At 39.3% G+C, this 18,885-nt stretch overlaps 4 protein-coding genes across 5 annotated transcripts; all 4 read right to left on the bottom strand.

Annotated features, from left to right (window-relative positions):
* Positions 1-531: 531 nt before the first annotated feature.
* Positions 532-2,010, bottom strand: LOC135586665 (protein HIGH ARSENIC CONTENT 1, mitochondrial-like). 2 transcript variants are annotated; one of them, XM_065175428.1, is made up of 6 exons: positions 1,904-1,984; positions 1,741-1,818; positions 1,580-1,656; positions 1,382-1,452; positions 978-1,031; positions 532-767 (listed from the first exon to the last, which is right to left on the bottom strand). In XM_065175428.1, the coding sequence occupies exons 1-6, from the start codon at positions 1,918-1,920 to the stop codon at positions 696-698; spliced, it is 369 nt and encodes a 122-aa protein (XP_065031500.1). In that variant the 5' UTR covers positions 1,921-1,984; the 3' UTR covers positions 532-695. The 2 variants fall into 2 exon arrangements, with proteins under 2 accessions (XP_065031500.1, XP_065031501.1); XM_065175429.1 differs by lacking the exons at positions 532-767; positions 978-1,031 and adding an exon at positions 1,039-1,222 and having other exon boundaries at positions 1,904-2,010.
* Positions 2,011-3,717: 1,707 nt separating this feature from the next.
* On the bottom strand, positions 3,718-8,757 carry LOC103970112 (serine carboxypeptidase-like 7). Its single transcript, XM_009383757.3, has 14 exons — positions 8,458-8,757; positions 7,789-7,934; positions 7,062-7,141; positions 6,863-6,985; positions 6,676-6,778; positions 6,231-6,268; positions 5,238-5,339; positions 5,024-5,104; positions 4,763-4,915; positions 4,594-4,665; positions 4,402-4,523; positions 4,221-4,334; positions 4,074-4,119; positions 3,718-3,987 (listed from the first exon to the last, which is right to left on the bottom strand). Exons 1-14 carry the CDS (start codon positions 8,631-8,633, stop codon positions 3,904-3,906), a joined length of 1,440 nt encoding a protein of 479 aa, XP_009382032.2. The 5' UTR covers positions 8,634-8,757; the 3' UTR covers positions 3,718-3,903.
* Positions 8,758-10,805: 2,048 nt separating this feature from the next.
* LOC135652161 (thaumatin-like protein 1) lies at positions 10,806-12,817 on the bottom strand. Its single transcript, XM_065172912.1, has 3 exons — positions 12,575-12,817; positions 11,794-12,505; positions 10,806-11,394 (listed from the first exon to the last, which is right to left on the bottom strand). The coding sequence occupies exons 1-3, from the start codon at positions 12,630-12,632 to the stop codon at positions 11,223-11,225; spliced, it is 942 nt and encodes a 313-aa protein (XP_065028984.1). The 5' UTR covers positions 12,633-12,817; the 3' UTR covers positions 10,806-11,222.
* Positions 12,818-13,357: 540 nt separating this feature from the next.
* LOC103970109 (uncharacterized) lies at positions 13,358-18,822 on the bottom strand. The gene is made up of 7 exons (XM_009383753.3): positions 18,486-18,822; positions 18,354-18,402; positions 18,197-18,248; positions 16,948-17,132; positions 16,745-16,858; positions 14,339-14,493; positions 13,358-14,090 (listed from the first exon to the last, which is right to left on the bottom strand). The coding sequence occupies exons 1-6, from the start codon at positions 18,767-18,769 to the stop codon at positions 14,341-14,343; spliced, it is 837 nt and encodes a 278-aa protein (XP_009382028.2). The 5' UTR covers positions 18,770-18,822; the 3' UTR covers positions 13,358-14,090; positions 14,339-14,340.
* Between the last annotated feature and the right edge of the window lie 63 nt (positions 18,823-18,885).

Genomic DNA, 18,885 nt, shown 5'->3' with positions numbered 1-18,885 from the left:
GAAGCTTGTGAGATAAAGAAAGTAATAAATTGCAGCATATAATAAATCGAGAGCAATTTCCGAAAATAATTCATAGTATTGATTCCACTTCTTTGCTGAGTCTCAATGACAAAAGTAACTCTTCAACAATTTTTATCTTTTCCCCTTAAAAGTTATATTTTTCGATTAATACGAGATATAAGGACGCTACTACAAGTAATATTGTACCTTTGATTACACCTTTGATCATGAAATATCAATTATTTGTTGAACCCTGCAAATCACGTGAAAGTAGGGTACTCCAAATTCGGGGATCAAAAAATTTCACAAAATGTTATTGATGAAAAAAAATATATTTAATCCACGAATATCAGAAATAGTGAGAATTATTGATCTCTAATTTGAATTGATGTCGTCTCATAAATCCCTCCTAAAGAATTTATTTCAACTAAAGATTGCTACTGATGTTTGTTGTCTACTGTATAAAGTGCGACATTTTTTAGTTACTGTATCTATCGTACTGTATATTATCTCTTGTAATGGAGAAGAAAATAAAAGCGAAACCAGAAAATGGCATTTAATATAGAAATATAATAAGCATCTCCATCAGGTCTTTGGAGAAATGGCATCGTTTCTGGTAGTACAATCAATCACACTATTATTGCAACACCAACCACACAGCAAGACAAGACTCCATGGATTGTGAAATCACAATGTTATGCTTCTTCATTTGTGCTCTTCAGCCATGCAAGGTAGCCTCCTGCAAGATACTTGACGTTTCCAAAACCCTGCAAAATGAAACCAGTAGAGAATCTATTACACATCTGAAGCAATTTCACTGCGCCCCCATCTGGAAGAGCATAGAAAAGTTGCAGCTACTTTCAAGACTACATTCATCATCAAAATGCAATATCTACTGCATTTGAGCAGATATAAATTGCCATATGTTTCGCAGCTCAGCAGTGCATGAGACGTCAGAAAAGAATGTTTAGACTTACTGCATCGAGGAGATCTACGGTCGCTCGTTTTGCTCGCACTCCCGATCGACAACCCTTCACAAACGTCAAAGCCAGAGCAGATTCAGCGAGGCAGATTGTTCGCCATAAGATCAAAGTCAACGCAAAGTGATAATGTTGGATGCCTCATGCACACTTCAAGGCATCAAGTGGTGACATCAAATCTTCAAACATTTGTCATGTGTTTTTACTTTTGGTATGTGATCCGAAGCTCTTGTAATACATGTCTGAAAACAAGCAGTCGATCTCATATCCAACCTTTTTCTCCTTGTTTATGAAACATGATCACGGTTCTTAAAAGTAATTTAAGTGGAACATTACGATATTTCAGAGAACAAAGTCGCCTTATTGGACATCAATCAAGAAAATAGTTTCGAAGTGCTTACCACAATAAAAACCTCATCTTTTCCAAAGAGCGACGAGACTTGCTCGATGAACCGAGGGTTCTTCACCTTCTCTGACATCCAAAACAAACCACAGGAAGATGAAGACGATATCGGTTTGATAGCAATAAACAAAACTCATGCATTCAGTTCTAATGGGATTCCAGAAAGGAAGAGATGCATCAAAAGACGGTGAGTAACCTTGAGGAGTAACAGATGAGTAGTAGGGAATATTCAAAGCACCCTCTACATGTCCTTTCTCGAAGTCCTCCTCCAGCCTTCAACAGTTGCCAATCAATCAGCATACTCAGCAGTCTCTTCATCAACCACATCTCAAACTACAGGAAGAATACATCGCTCACCTTACATCCAAGTAGCGATTTCCTGAAGCCACAAGACCACAAGCTTCATGGCCATCTACTGTTACAATGTCAACAGCACTGCCAAAAGAGAGATGGAGGGTAAAAGAGAAAGGACAAAGACTCTAAAATCATCAAACTTGTATGCCCTACATCTTCACTGTACCTCTTTTGGACTTCCATGATGAGATCTTTCCCTGTTCTTTGCAAGGAGGAATGGAGGAGGATTGCACGCCCATACGAAGCAAATGTAAGTTGAGCATGATAAAGTCAACGACGTTTGCTAATTTCTTTATTCATGAGATGCCAAGCACTGATGTCATTGGACACCTTACAAGTAGTATCTGAGCCCTTGATCTAGTCGTACTGTCACTACCATGAACCACAATAGTAATATGATAATGAAACGTACAGATGGTGGCAAAGGTATGGTTTAATGCTGCATATGCTTTGTACTGGTGATGTAGAGTTTTCTTTTGGGATATGGCTTGCAAATAAGACCTCAGGGATTCTGACTTTTAGTAAATTATAGGGGATAATTTATTTGGCTAAATCTAAATTAATCGGAATCGAATATTATAATCCGATTACTTTAACCTCAAACCTGATCGAATTTTAATTTAAAAGATCAACTCGATTAGAAGCTATCAGATCAACATTGAGGAAGGCCAAGTAGCAGATGACAGACCAGAGATGACCCCTACATGGCTGCTAAAGAAGCTTAGCATGGGATGCAACTTCCCCCATGGAAGATATTGAACCATGTTTGCCTATAAGATCCTTCCATGTCTGTCTTATTTCTCGCTCGAATATATTTTTTAGTATCTGTTCCAGTTTCTTGGTATGATGATGAATAATTATAATCACGTATAATATATCATTATCGTTTTAATATCATTATTAAATTTTAAAGATAAACTTCATAAATTTTTTTTACTACTATTTGATCTTTTAGGTTTTTACTATAAGATTTTGTTTGGTTCATAATAAAAAAGGCTTTTGAGAAAAAAATATTCAAAATTTTTTATTATAGAAGTTTCGAATTTATGTTGAAAATTTTAAAATTTTTACCTTGTTTGTATCTCCAAATATACTTTAAATTCTTTTAGATTTTACATCATTCTGTATATTCTCATTTATTTGATTTTTTTATATTCAGTAATATTGAAATCTTAAAATCATACTCAACAAAATTATTTTTTATCAAATTTCAAAATCTTTATGCTAGAGTACTCATTATAATTTTCACGCATACGAAGAAATTGATTAGAAATACTTACTCCAATATTTATCATCTTTTTTTTTCACCTTTTGGATTTATTGATCTTCTTTTCCTTTTTAATCAATGTATTCTTGTTGATCTTCTTTTATCATCTTTTTAATCAAAATATTTATTTATATTGATTAAAAGATATAGTATAAGATTTTTTATCATTTGGCCTAAACTAAATGCTAGATCGGCTTTGATACTAAATATCATGATCGGAGCTTAAGGAGCTTGATAGGTTAGCCTATCAACTTCGTTTGGTCTAAACCACCGATCAAAATGCTTAAGTTGAAGTTGATAATAGTATACTTATCAGATCCTTATAAGTCAATCTTAATCTTATCTACTTTCAATGTGGGACTAATATGGTGGCGGAGGAACCGCCGCAGCCCAATGCCGGGAGCAGCGAGGCTCTTGTTGAGCCGCAACTCTCGCCTACGAAAACGAACATGTTACCATGAATCGACTTCTGTCTTCGTTTACGACTGGAGTCTTTCTGCAACAGATAAAATGGAGTTTGCTGAAAATTAATTAGTCTTAACATACAGCAGCAGTACAGTAACAGTAACATTAACAGGACAAGATTTATGAGGAAGTCCGGTGTCTCCTCTCCACCAATATATTTGATGACCAACTGGAGATGGACACTGGAGGATTTCCTAGCAGTGGCAAAGAACTTTCAATGTTCTAATGACTTCTTGGTGCAATTCTCCTCCACCACCAATGTTCAGTCCTCATATTTGAAGTTACCACTGTCGTAAACATGCAAAAGAAGGATTCGGAAGAGGTAAAATACTTTGGCAATCAACCATGATATGTATCACCTCCTTAAACCCTTCGTTACAAGTAAAAGTCGGATCACGTTGTGATTACAATTTGGATACATGTGTAAGTGTTCGTCACAGTGGAGCACCCGAAAGCCAGCGTTGGACCATCGCAAAGCATTCCTTGGGCTGGTACTCTGGAGCCGTATGACCACCACCCTAGCGAAAAAGACGACTAAGTGAGCACCGTGGATCGTAATACCATCGACAAGTTTGATTCTTTGAATGAAAACATAAGCACTTACTTTGACGGTTGCAAACGTGAGATTATTGGAATACGACCTTGTGAATCTGGGAAGACCGGCGTCGAGGAACAGATGATGTTAATCAGTACAGTGAAGGTGTCGATGGAATGGAAACAACACTACAATACTCGGAGAAGGAAAGCAAACCCTGCAACTTGGCCTTCCACCGACCATGGCCGCCAGTCATCCACAATGGAGAAGTTGAGAGACCTTATCCACGCTTGTGTCCCCAAAAATGGCACAGTCAAGTCATGGTCACCACTGCATGTAAGCTAAAAATAAGTAAATGGCTAACACAGGATGATACGTACATCAGTAAGAACTCTACCTGTATACTAGAGCACGGTAACCTCGGCTGGTCAGAGACAAATGATACTTTATAGAGCTTAGAACATCATATGTATAATTGTTTAAGCCGATGTCGCACCTCAACCAAATCTGTACTGAACCCTGTTCGGCATTTAGCCATTAGTGCACAGAGTTACTTGACCTGAAAGGAGAGTTTGTATCGGACACATACCTCCCTGATGCCGAGAGCCTGTCGTACAGTATCATTGTTTGCCCAGGCGTGGGAGAGTAAATACCAATAATTCTGGCATTTGAGTGAAAATTGTGTTTACACATCCACGAATGGAAACACACATTTGCATGAAATTTTGCAGGGCTTGGCAAAGATGGATGGATTTTACCCTACACAAAGGATCATTAGTGTTCGACGTAGGGAGCTCGGAAAGTGCTTCGAGTAACCTCCTCCTGTCGGCAGTGATTATGTTGGGCTTCGGGCTTTCAGGGAAGCTGCACTGAGGCTCCAGAATCTGGGCAGCGTTAATCCCACTGAGATCCTGCATGTTCATCATGTTCTCTGTTTACTGGATCAAAAAGAACAAAAAGTATTCTCCATCTAGAGATTTTAACCAAAAAATTTGCTGAAAGAAATGCAGCATCCTCACCTGTTTTACTGTATCCACCCACCTTGCACACTCTGCATTGCTAGGATTCTGATATCTCCCTCCACAACTCTTCTTGGCTGACTGAGAAAGAAAACACAGAATTAAGTTATATTTCTGAAATGCATTAGCTTTTCTTTGAAGGAAACATACGATCCATTAATAATACACACTGATAAGGAGTGGCAATGAAAATTTGAAGTCAAAGGTCTCTCACCTCATAAAGTTCGTCAGATATGAAGCCAAACCCATGAGCATAAGCGACTATTGCATCGCCATCATAGTTAGCGTCCGTACAAGGGTTGCCAAGGAGGTATCCCTGAAACCATAAGCACTTTGTAATATTTAAGGTGGAATATAGTAAATAACATGACATAGCAAATAATAATAATAATAATAATACAGGCTTTTTATTATGCCAAAGCTAGCAAAATTCTATGATAATACAAATTTGGTTTTTGCATATCTACTTTTTCTAGTTGTCCAAATTATATATTATTTTTATATGGGTATTCTTTTCCGACATGTCCTGTATCGATTTGAGTACGATGAATATTTGTATGAGAATTATGATGGTGAATCCATTTTCGTTCGAGAGTACGTGTCTTCAGTGTTTATCCTATCGACAGCCCAACCAAATCGTTCAATTAATCATCAAGAATATTACCTAGTGATTAGTCCAGCCTCGACCAAGCATAGGTTTGGTATGATATCACAAAGGCTTGTTTGTAATTCTTGTCTGCATAAACTAACAAAGGAAGAATGCAGGATCTTTGGTGGCATGAAAAAACACTGACAATTATTCAAATACTTCCAAATGTTTGTAGAACATATAACCAAAAATAATAATAATAATAATTTATGGATACTATTTCATAATAATTAAAGGCCATATTTTCTTTGCATCAACAAGGCAAAGTTCAACAGATGATGCCCCTGCACTGGAAAGTCCAGGAAGGATCAATTAAAAGCAAAATAAAAAAAAAACATAAAGTGTTATTTAACATGTCTTACCAAAATTATATGAAGGAAATATATTATAGATTCAGCAAAGCATGGAAACATGATTAAGATATTGTCATGATGAGTGTTCACCTAGAATTACAAAGAATAAGAACTAGTAATGTTGCATGTAAGAACAAAAAATAAAATTCAATAGTGTGTTAAATGGTAATACTCAATAACAAACTAGCCAGCAAGCATTGCAGACCTTGAGGTTTAAGTGCACCCCATATCCAGCTTCATTTCCTGAAACATGGGAAGAATGTTAAGAGGCATCTCGAGGCAAGAACTTTACATTGACATGAATGCTTGAGATCATGTTTAACCATCCCGGAAGCTCTAGCTTCTTCATGGCTTCAGAAGCTTCATTTATATTTGAAGCACGCATGAAAACATAGTGTTCTCCTATTTCTCTTAGACCAGAAACAATACAATCTCTGATGCATGGTTAATTGTTATCAGGACATTACATTTAGTGGAAATTCTTCTACATTTTTCGACCATTTCAAAATGAATTATCGTGACATCTGAAGTCACAATCAGTCATCTCATTTTCTCTTGGTGAAAGCATAAACATATGGAACACCAGACTAGCTCATAGGATGAACTAATCTGCAAATAAACGTAGATTATTCTGAACCAAAATATATTACCATCTGCGATGTACTGGGCAACAACCGGCACAGTGAAACCAGAATACGAATCTCCAGCGATGTAAAGAGGATTTGCCATGAACGATGGGTGATCAACATACCACTGCAAAAAGTTTTAGTTGACCATATTTTCTTTTAGTTGCTGATTATAGTGCAGAAAAATGTTCCAAATAAAATATATATATACCTTTCTAAGAAACGTATGGACATCTACAGATGATTTTATGTCACTAGTTTTGAGAGCTTGCTTGCAGGTTGAATAAGAGAACCCAGTGCCCACTGGGGAATCAAGAAATATGATGCTAGACACCTGAAGACCCACTCGAACTCACTCAGAGCAAGACAACAAAACAAAACATTTTAGTGTATTAGTGGAAAATTGAAACCTTTGTCCAGCTAGTTGGCTTGTACAACAAAGAGGGAAGAAGGCCTTCGGTGTAGCTGTCTACATCAAATTCTAGAGGACCTGCACATAACAAAAGGTCAATGCCGAGGCTGTTCTTTGTCAGAAATCAACAAACGCTCTGAAGATGTTTTCCGATTGTACGTTGTGTGAAATTGATCTGAGACTGTAGCTCGTGTACACGATGCAGTATCTATCTATTATACATGAAAATTAGATGACCCAATACGAGACCGTTAAAGAATAAGAATGAAACGAAGAAAAATGCTTGTGTTTGATATCATACTCTCTATTTATATATATAAGAAGAGAATTTTTCTCGACATATTTTCTCATGTAATTGGAGAAATCTCGACAGTTATCATGGCAGCATCAGTTATCAGATTCGAAAAAGTAATAAACATATGTTACATCCATAGAAACAACTTGTACGTAATGTCAAGATACTAATACTGCTAACACACACTGTTAACATATCACACATATAACAGCGTGTGAAATGTAGTGTATATTGACTATTCTAACTTTGCCTTATTTTATCTTAATTATTTTATCTTTACCCAAAATGTAATGCTGCCATCCCAATTATCATTTTGCCTCCAAAACCCTTCCCACATCATTCACAATGACAATGAAGATTCAAGTATTTAAAACCAGCGTTGAATTATATAGCAAAAACCATCTAAATAAATTGGTCTAAGAAAAATTACCTATCTCGTAAATTAATCCAGAGAGACCTGAACACCCCGGGCCACCAGTTAGCCACAATAGTAGAGGATCATCCTTAGGCTCCCTCTCTGACTTTATGAAGTAGTAGAAAAGCTGCACATCATTGGCTTCATCCACATTCACGTAGCTGAGAAGCATCAATCAAGTGGAAGAAAAGAAAAAAGCAAAGATAACATGGTTTTCATTTTTTTTATAGGTTAATATTTCTTCATCATGAATATGCTTGATTAGTTGCCCATCATTCTGGGAATGATAACTAGAGTATTCATTTTTACTCTAGTTAGATTCGTGTCGGTGTGAAGTGCTGTGGACAGTCGGAGTAATTTGGACCCGCCACTGTTAGCTTACAGTGCTTCTCTCGCTGTTTGTGCCATCTAGTTGCACTTAGCAAGTGGTCGGGATCATCTCTCATTCTCCAACCTCGCTTATGGACTATCATCTTTTCCCTCTTGTTCGCTTCTTCGATTCCATGTTGTCATTCAACAGCAAAAAGAAACGAAGGTTTAACTTCTAACTCTTCTTGGCTGACAATTAATGAGTTCAAGAACCAGACACCTAATATGAGTATGTGTGTAACATGTTCAAGGACCTCGTTGATGAGCACGTGAGCAGTTCACACAAATCCAATCAAGGGAGAAAGACGAACTCACCCGGTTTCCAGATAGAACGGCAGGGGCCCATCAAATCCAGGAAGATGGGTAATTACGTCGAGAGATGAAACAAGAGGCCACGGCGACAGGAATAACAGCAGCAGGAAAAGATGAGAAACGCTCGACACAACCTCTTTCGCTCCCTTGTTGATAGTTTCTGTAGCTGGTGCTGCCATGCTTCCTCCCTCGCAAATTCTTGAGAGAGAGTCTCTTCCTATCTCGCAAACTGTCGAAGGGTTGGAACGAGAAGCAGGAGTCAGGATGGAGATAGTAGCATGTTTTGTGGTGGGGAGGCGACTACGGAACCCACAGTGGATAACATGTAGGGTTAGAACGAGAGCAAGCCAGGTGTGGCACAGGTTGACAATCTTACCAAAGGATCTCAAAGATGATGGAAGACGACAGAGAAGAGTGATGGAATCGTTTTGTCTTTTTGCATTGTCCTCTATTATAACGCTAGTTACTTGTTACCAATCTCACATAACATGTAAGTACTATATATATATATATATATCCCATAATAGAGGAGACCAAATGTAAGAAAGAGGTGATAGCAGTGAGGACCAAGGTAAGGTAGAGTGAGAAGAGGAGGCAACTCACAGGGAAACAAAGCAGTGGATATCCAAATAAAATTTTACTTCACAATTAGTAAATCCATATTGAACATGTAGATTGGGAAACAAAGCATGAGGTGTTTTTCTTAGTTTCCTAAGAGAAAAAAATAAATAAAATTACTATTTAATATGTGGTAATATTTCCTAGGAAATATTACCACATATTCATCTAAAACCTTGAGGTGATGGATGAAAGAAACAAAATTAAGCCCATTCATTTGTCTGTTGATATGATATTTTCAGGAATTTTGTATTTTCTTAATTTTGGTGAAAACAATAAAATATATGATTGAGTATAGGGTACTTCAATTCCTTTCACTGTTGTGCTTAATGTTGGTAAAGCACAGTGTTACACTGCTATTATGCTTCTTGCCAAATATAATTTACTAATCACACATAAAACATAAATAGATACACCATATGACCATTTTTCTGTATTTCTTTTTTTTAGTAAGCAAATTTGCAGCTTCCTACACACTATGCTTTGTAATTTTTTAACAACAAACTACTGTCAATTAAGGTTTAATATCATTAAAAAAAATTAAGTTAGAAGGCTAAAATTAGTTAATTAATGATCTTATTTAGTAATCTAATTAGTAAGAAAACTTAAGAATAAAATATCTTCTCCACTTTCCTCTCTCCCTCTCTCTTTGTTTTCCTTTCTTCTTCGGTTTCTTTCCTCTATTCCTTCCTTTTTTTTTCTTTTTTTTTTATTCTTTTAAGACCTAAACCGATTTCGATGGGAGAAAAAAGATAAAAGATTTGCTCTTTTACAATATGACCCTTTGAGAGAGCATAATCACTCTCGTAGCCACACTTAACAAACACATCAACGCAGATATGGAGCCTTGAGACTGAGATGGAACATCGTGTTAGATATGCCACCTCAAACTCGGGGGGACAATTGCCCCTTCTCGCATTGTTCGAAGTCGCACGAGACAACACTATATGGTACAAGCTCGGAATGACGCCATGCGGTGCTTTCCATGTAGGTCGATCGACACTCCCATAAAGGTACAAGTTGATCGCCCGAGGAGTCGACCGCCATCATCATATCACATACGATCGACCCTAGCTCGTAGGTATAAAAATCCCAAACTGACATCAGGTAAAAGATATTCATTCTTTCCAAAAACAAAAAACTCCGCTCAATATCGACTTAGCCTTCGGAGGGATTGAGTCAAAAAATCTCCCTTCCTGATCTTAACCTGAATGCAAGAATTCGACGAAGAAGTAAATCGCTTGCCAAGGAAGAAGATCGACCTTTGGAGACAAGGCCAAAACTTAACCCGACATGACACAGGCTCCCATCCGATATCCAACTGCATGGATGATGTTGCTCATTGGGGGTCGGACCAAACACCTCAACTTTAACACCCTTCTTAAAGTACTATTTATGATTACATTTTTTTTAGAAAAAAATATAATAGACGTGGGGTGTGGCATCATAGGATATGCTCCCACTAATATTCTTTAGGTGATACTTGCAATGTGAGAGAGTGGTCTTAAAAGCATCATCTTGATGGAGCATTTACCTCCTCATAGATCCTGATCTTAAGAAGTAATAATAATCTTTAGTAATAATAACCTTGACTTTAGAAGTAATAATGGATGATAGAACGAAGTGAATAGATCTCTTATCGTTTCGATTTGGTCTTAGCATGAGAGGTGAAGCAGGAAGAGTGTTGTATGGACCTTTGCGGTGTCCACAATTTCATCATCGAACACCAGTAAGAGTGTTGGACTCATCAGTGACTCGCGAGCCAATCTATAGAGACAAGAAAAAGAGGTTGAACGCAAACGACTCCGACACAAACCCATAAATGACAATAATCGATGAGACATTTCACCGACATTCTCTTCCTTTTCTTCACCACCTCTCGCGTTTGCATCCCCGAGAGCGACGCCGCTCTGCACAAACGAAGAGGATAATAAATACCAGCCTTACAGCAATAAGCACCAGATCAGGTGACGCTCTTCCCCTCCCTTGTCACACCCCTCTCATATCTCAATCCCCCACCAGCAGAATATTCTCGGTCGATCGCCAACGACAAAATTAGATGGGCCTGCTTGCGGAGAATTAGTGCGTTCCTCCTCCTCCTCCTCCTCCGTCTGCCTCACTGCCGCCCGTTCCTGGAAGCTCATGCAGGCTCAGAGTAGCCACGACGTGACAAGAATTGCGAGCGAAACGCGTATTGCCACGGTCGGCGAGGCGCCGCGGAACTCGTCGCCGCCAACGAACTCCATTGCGCCGCCATCGCCGTCGCTTGACGGTAGCCCGGCGCCGGCCGACGACTCCGGATTCTGGCTCGAGGATTTCTGACTGCACCAAAAAGTACACGAAAACAAACATCATACAATTGCATGGGCATTACGATAACACGAGGCGAATAATGGAGTGATGGCAGTCGTATAAAGTATGGGGAAGCAACCAAAGCAAGGCGCGTTTTATGTGTGACGTCTCTTCATATCTCCCTCCATTTGCTGCTGTCTCACAGCTAAAAGAAGGTAAAGACATGGCATGAAGAGGAGGTGATCATTCTTACATCAAGCTTAAAACTAAGACGGAGGAGGCGAGGACAATATTCCATGGGTTGCCACTCGTCTATCGACGCCCTTGTCCAGCTAAAATGGCTTGTCCAAATGCAGATGGACTTAAATTTGAGCTCTGTAATGGTAAAGCATTCAACTTGGTTCGGTCTCCATCCGTTTGACTATTTACCTGGCGGTGCTGGGGCAGAAGGTGATGAGGTAGTCGGCGTCGGCGCAGGTGAACGTGGAGGTGGCGTCGTCGAAGGCGTAGCTGTAGGCCTTGGGGCAGGCGTTCTTAAAGAACTGCGAGTAGGACGAGGGCTTGCACGTGTTGGGATTGCCGTAGGCGCCGCTGCAGCAGTACTGCGGCGACCCGAAGGCCTCGCACGCGCTCATGCACGCCACGACCTCGCTCCCCCGGCTGCTCGACCGCCTCGCCACCACCTTCAGGTCCGACGGGCACACCCCGTTGAGGTCCGCTACGCACCCGGTCGAGCCGCAACCGCTGCCAGACCCCCCCTGCGCCACCACCAGCATCGGCAAGTTGTAGCCGTCCACCAGGCTCACGTCGTAGTAGTCCATCCCGCCTCCGCCGCCGCCACCTCCCAAGGTGAACTCCGCCAGCGTGACCGGCGGTGTGGCGCCGCCGCCGGAGCACTCCACCTTGCCGGACCCGCAGTCCCCGGTCCCGCAGCTGAACCTGCCGGAGGAGTCGGTGGCGCAGAGCGTGCGGGCCCAGAGACGGCCCGACCACCCGGCGGGCGCGTCGAGGCTCTTCGACTGCCCTGTCTCCAGACCGAATCCCGTCGTCGAGAGCGCAGCATCTCCGGCGTTCGATAGCACGCCCGGCCACACCGTGTCGTCGCAGTTGTTGGTTAACGTGAATTTAGCCGCCGACCACCCTGAAAACCAAACACTTCACCTCCTAAATCATAAAACACAGGCAAACGCAGGAAAACACTTCACCATACCTTGAACAAGAAAGAAGACCAAAAGAGTCGCAGACAAACTAGCCATGAATCCAGCCATACTCGAGAGCCGCTCGTCTATTCCCCTGCTGATGTCGGCAGCTCTACTTCGACCTCTGCGAGGGAGACGGTAGGCGATGGGGTTATGTGACGCTGTGATCCACAAGGATTCGGAGACCCAAGAAGTGAGTTCCCAGAACTGCAAGGATTGAGAGACTCCACACACAACTTCAAAACAGAGAGAAAGGAGGAGCTGTATATGATACGACTAAAAAATTGACCAATAATGATGTGAAAAATAGTAAACAAAAGTTCAAGGTTCTCCTGCGCCATGTGGATGGCAGGGAAGTTTTGGTGAGGGTTCTTTGGCATGTATGATTATAATGCATGGAAACATGAATTATTTTTATATGGGAAAGGTAGTGGCACAACACCTTTTAATTTGGATTAGATGATCCAATCAAGCAATGATATGACTCTTCATTGCAGTAAACACTAGATTTAAGTAGTCCAACTCAAGAAAACTAGAATTCAGCATGTGAGTTCTAAGGATTTCATGATCTGGGCTACCAACCATTTAATGGATGACTCAATATCTATTTAATCCCTTGGAGAATCCAGTTATTGTTCCTGTAGATCATTAAGGTTCCCAGGCCACTGACACCTACAAGAAGCTGAAAGATTCCAACTGCTTGTGATCGAGTACAGGGAATACCAACTGTAACCGAGACCCACTGAGAGGTTTATTCAATCAAATACTGTGACAAAAGAATGAAACTGCCCAACTTTCAAAAAAGGACAAGGAAAACAACATTAGCTGAAGTTTTGTGAAGACAATATGTAGTCCAGAATTCATCACATGCCTTGGGTAGTTGTAATACACATTTAGCATTGCATGATATCTAAGACTCCAACCATAAAAGGAGAAACCACTTGAGTTTGTAATACACATTTAGCATTGCATGATATCTAAGACTCTTAACCATAAAAGGAGAAACCACTTGAGTATTGACACCTCCATGTTCTTCACACACACAGTCTCGCCTGTTTGTGCCTACTACACAGTCATGAACATTCTTGTTAACCGTGAACAATCCTTGTTTGGATTCAATTATTAGATAAAAACTGTCGAGAGCCATGTCAAATGTTCGAACTGCCGCATGATGAATACTGAAAAGAAGCTTTTCTTGTGATAAATACATACTTTTTCTATCAACCAGAGTCTATTGTACTTGGGGGTCATACCAATATGAGAAAACAGATTCCAACAGAGCTGAGCGCCAAAGAGTCATCATCAGCCAAAAAGTTGGGAATTCCACAAAATGGAAAGAATACCTTTGGCAAGGTCTAACCCTGTTTTCTTTGATTGCCAATGTTATCCACACCATTGAGTTGTGATGGCGTAAACTGAAGCTTTGACAGTTTTAAAAGATTATATTTTGTTGCCAAGAGATGACAGCAATAGTAGTAACTTTCTCTCCATCCATCCATCTTTGGAAGTGTTACAGTTACATTTGACCTGAACAAGATATCGTAGTCAGCTAGAGAATACGATATGTTGAACCATATTCTATGTCAAGGAAGCAATTCTAACTAATATGATGAGTGTGAAAATAAAGCAACAAACTTTTTACAAGAAAAATGTTAGGGGAGGGAGGGAGGGAGAGAGAGAAATGGAGAAAGAGAGAGGCCCCCTAAAGAAATGATATTTCTTGTTTAACACCACAATCTTCTTTCCTACTGTGGAAAATATAAATAAAAATGAACCTTTATTCAGCCAATGTTTTCTTGGCCAGCGAACATAGAAAACGAATGAGAGGCTTCTTTGCACTGGTTAACATAGCATCATATCCCACCCCACTTTCATCAACCAGAATGCCTTCTCGAATTGATTGTACTCTTCGAACAAGTTTTCGCAGTTCCTGTTGGTAAAGTTGTTAACTACATTTCAGACATGGGCCACCACATTGGATATCAAAGTAAATTTAAAACTCTCTTGAAACTGAATTTATTAGAATGACATAATACAAAGCTAGATCTCAATGAACATGTCTTGGAGAAGGTAAGTTACATAAAAAGTTTAGGAGAATACAAGAAAGCAGTTTTAAGCAAATCGAGAATATATGGATGGGCAGATGTTTTTTCTTTAATAATTTTGAGTCCAAATGATGTCACTTGTACTTCAGAAAACTTGTACCGATAAACAGACCAAAGAACTATAGACAGCCAGCAGAAAAGCGAGGCGCTCTTTCGTTACACAAGTCTTCTTCCCAGATCTAAATTAGGATTTAGTAACTACATAATTTGTTAAAAGGAGAATTTTAGACAGCAAACCGTATATTTCTGGGCTGCAACTTCATATTACAATTTCCTATAATTTATATTATAGCAGTACGTGAAGTTTACAGGTGCAATTTCCAATAAAAATGACTAATTGAGTTGAGTTCAGCAGACTATAAAATGACAAAGGTAAAGCATTATCCTGACAGGCTAATCATGACGAATCAGTGAAGACAGGAATTATAGTGGACAGCATAGCCCAGTAGTACAACGCCGAATATCATAGTAAATATTAGATTTAAGTGATGCAGATGGTATATAGAAGGTTACTAAATTGTATGGCTGCTCCTTTGCAACTGAGGTATCAAGGCTTTAAGTCATGTAAACAATTTCTATATTTGTAGGAGTTAGGATATACACACTGATTTTCCCAGATTCTGCGTTATCAGATGCTTCATGTACTAGGTCATCCTTGTAGATAGAATAGAAGGGCATTGACAAAAATACACCGAGTTTTCAAAGTTCCACGAGCAATTCAATTCTCTAGAACATTTATGGGAATATAAATGTTCTTTTTGATAGCAGATAAGATTTCCCCAACTGTACGAGGAAACCTCGCTGTTCTGTTGAGAGAAATCCTTCCTCCTAACCTGTATAAATAGGGAGAACATCTCAATGAGGAATATAGCTTCTTCTACGATTTCTATCTTCTATCTTCTTCGTTTAATTCCTTACACTTTTTACTTTATCTAATTCCCATCATTCATGCATTTAAATTCTTTGTACTTTTTAAATTAGGGAACCAAAGTGAAGTATATATACTATATGCTTAAATGAGAGAAAATAGAATAACATTTCATTGCATAACAAGCAAGTGGGTTGTGTTGCCAAAGAAAATTGTTCAAAGTAGACCTTTAATTTCTCTCTAATTAAGAATTAAGATATTTAACTTCAATAAGCTAATCGTTGTATTAGTTTGAATAAGTATTTGTTTTGAATTTATCAAAGTTCTGCTTGAATTCAAACAAAGGCTATGCTACCTACCAACATAGAATTGCAGCTGGATAAAAAGGACCTGCATGCAGCGGTTTACCTTGAATGGAACAACTTTCAGATTCTCATTTCTAGCTTCTATCTTATGGTTATATCCATTTGTTCCTATTTTTCCCAAAAGTCCCTCCTTTATCTTAGTTACTATATATTATTTTAATACATTCTAGTTTATTCTTTTTTAATCTTCACTCGGTTGTAATGATTGTAGTTGCATTGCATAATTGCTGCTATTATATTATGAAATGATATGTTTCTCATACAACTAATATTAACTTAAAAAAAGCATGTCTCCTATCTTCAAGACACCTCTTATACCAAAAACGTCTAACAAAATATCTTCTTTTTTGAAGATACAACACTTAGTGAAACTCAAATTCCCTTTCCAACTCCATCATAGTCTTTGCAAGCAATCCAATTAATTGATTCCAAAAGGAGCATAAGTACAAATTAGACATATTAGGAAAATGAGACGAAGATCAAGAGGAGCTAAAGAAAACCATGTGTTTTTCTAATGAAGTTGCCCTTAACAGAGTTAAATTATGTGAAAGGATTCATGAAGGTGTCAGGAGTGATTTTTCTTTTTAAGCAATCAGGAGCGATTGCTTACAGAAGGCTTGACATTTTAGTTAAAAAACACAAAGCAACAATCCCTCAGAATAAGACTACCATATTATAAGAAGCTGCATGCCAATCAACACTTGACTAGGAAAAAGGAAGACTTCCTATAGAAAATGCTACTTTTATTTGTCAGATAATGTAAATGGCAGAATAAAGAAACTTCAAGATTCTATTCTGTATTGAATATATCTATATAAATTTAGAAGATCGTTATAGTTATACCTGACGATCAAACTCAACATTGTGAATTGAATACACTTCCTTCGTGATTAAAGCATCTTTATCAACAAGGCCATCAAACCACTTGGCAGCTATTTCTGCATGGTTTTCAGATACCTAATTGATATTCCCAATAATATCATGATGTTAGCTCAGAAGTGATAATTATTGCTATAGTGGTCAAAATAACTCAGAAGTTATCTAACCTCAACGGAGGCCCATGTATCATAGACAGCCTCTTCCCCATACGTGTCTTCTTCTTCCTCTTCATCGTTTTCATCAGACAATGTCTGTGGACCAGCCAAAGCTAGCAATCTATCATTGTCACCATCTTTAGAAGCTTGAATTAGAGCATCCATCAAATCAGGTTGTGCTTGCCGCAAAAGTCGTCCTAAAACATAACAAATGCATTATGAAATAGTCAGCAAAACCATGATTTCCACTGTGTGATCTTTTATGGCATCTAAATGTTCAAAACCTGTAGATAGAAGTTCAGACAAGCTTTTATGTACTATGATCCTCTAAGCACAATTTTGGTGTATAAGAAAGATAAAAGCTCCCTATTTGCATGCACCTATGGCACAGGTAAAAACCTCCAAAAGTGGCAAGACACATCAAGGAAAGAGAGCTTTGATATAAAGCTCATTCAGGACAGCAACGAGGAGGAGCTTCTATAAAATTTAGTGTCATTGATCGAGGTAAGATTAACAGGTTGCTGCATTTTTCATTTTCTAATCTATAATTTGGTTTATCCTGATCTTCCCAACCTAAAAATTGAGATTCAAAGGTTTAGAGACAATCAAAAGTTCAAAATGTAGCCCAAAATACAGAACAAGATTGATTGAAATTAATGCAGCAAGCAAAATTCTATTTTAACAAATACAACATTCATTGCAAAGTAGGCAAAAGAATATTTACTATATTGTAGTTCCAAGAGCCAAGAGCAGTAGTTATTCAATGAAATGTTGAACAAAAGAAAACACATGCATTTAAGCTAGTGTATGTATCATAATCTTGTCACAAGGCTGATATTTGATGGTGCACATAATGCTAATAGAAGGTTATAATCTTTTCTTTGCACTTACATATTGTCACACCTGATTAAATAATCTCATTGTCCTTCGGAACGTGGTTTTATTCCTTGATGTAAATCGCATGCTAAGAAATTCGTACTGAAAGTCTTAGTATGCACACCTCTTTCTGGTTTGTAATTCAGCAAATTCATAGTCACTGCTTGTTGTGGTTCGCGTTCTTGATAACAAATGCTTTGGAAATTTCAGTACCTAAATTTGAATTATCTGTATCTACGCATCTGGTCATAGTCATCCTAATCACATTTTTAATGATCTCAAGAAATCATTTCACGAGATAATGTAACATTGAACCGAGGGGGAAAAAAAGTTGCTTTCTTTTCTGTAAAATCAATAACATGACACGCCAAGAAACTCAAAATACCAATGTAATTGAATTGCCTCCTCCTCCCTTCGCGAACATCAGGACCTAATCTCTGGGAACAACAAAATCCATGTCCCCGGTAAGAACAAGCATCAAACAAGAATTATTTTTGACGAGGAAACATAATAACAAAAGGGCCACAATGTAGCAACACTACCTTCACTAGCATTAGGGCGTCGAAGACCTCACGCTCAAGAGAGGCAATTCTGCAAACAGAAGAATCCGCATATAAAGCAAACAACGAAAACAAGGGATGAGAACTCGGGCGGGAGGCAGCAAAAGCAAAAACCTAAGCACGCGCTTGATCTGCGGGTTGGAGAAGCTGGCGAGCTCCATGCCCCACTTGACGGCGCGGCGGGCCTCCCGCTTCAGCTCGTTCCGGCTCTTCCTGACCGCGGGCGCGTCCGGTTCGCCGTCCCCGTCGCCCTCGGGCGCTTGAGGGGCGAGAGGCCTGAGGGAGCGGGCGACAGAGAAGAAGAGGTGCTGTCGGTGCTTCCCGGAGGAGAAGAGGGAGGAGAGCCGCGGCCATGACGAGTGCCGCAGCGGCGCTACCGCCACTGCCGCTTGGGCCATGTCCACAATAGCCTTTGCCTTGGGAGGGTGCTCCTCGGAACGGCGCTGTTGGATTGGGGTAATTTCTACATGATACGATAAGGACGGCTTTAAGATTGACAAATAGGTTGGGGTTG

Source organism: Musa acuminata, chromosome BXJ3-11 (genome assembly GCF_036884655.1).
Source record: "Musa acuminata AAA Group cultivar baxijiao chromosome BXJ3-11, Cavendish_Baxijiao_AAA, whole genome shotgun sequence".
Classification (NCBI taxonomy): Eukaryota; Viridiplantae; Streptophyta; class Magnoliopsida; order Zingiberales; family Musaceae; genus Musa; species Musa acuminata.
Note: the sequence above shows the minus strand (reverse complement) of the source record. Positions and strands in the feature narration are given on the sequence as shown.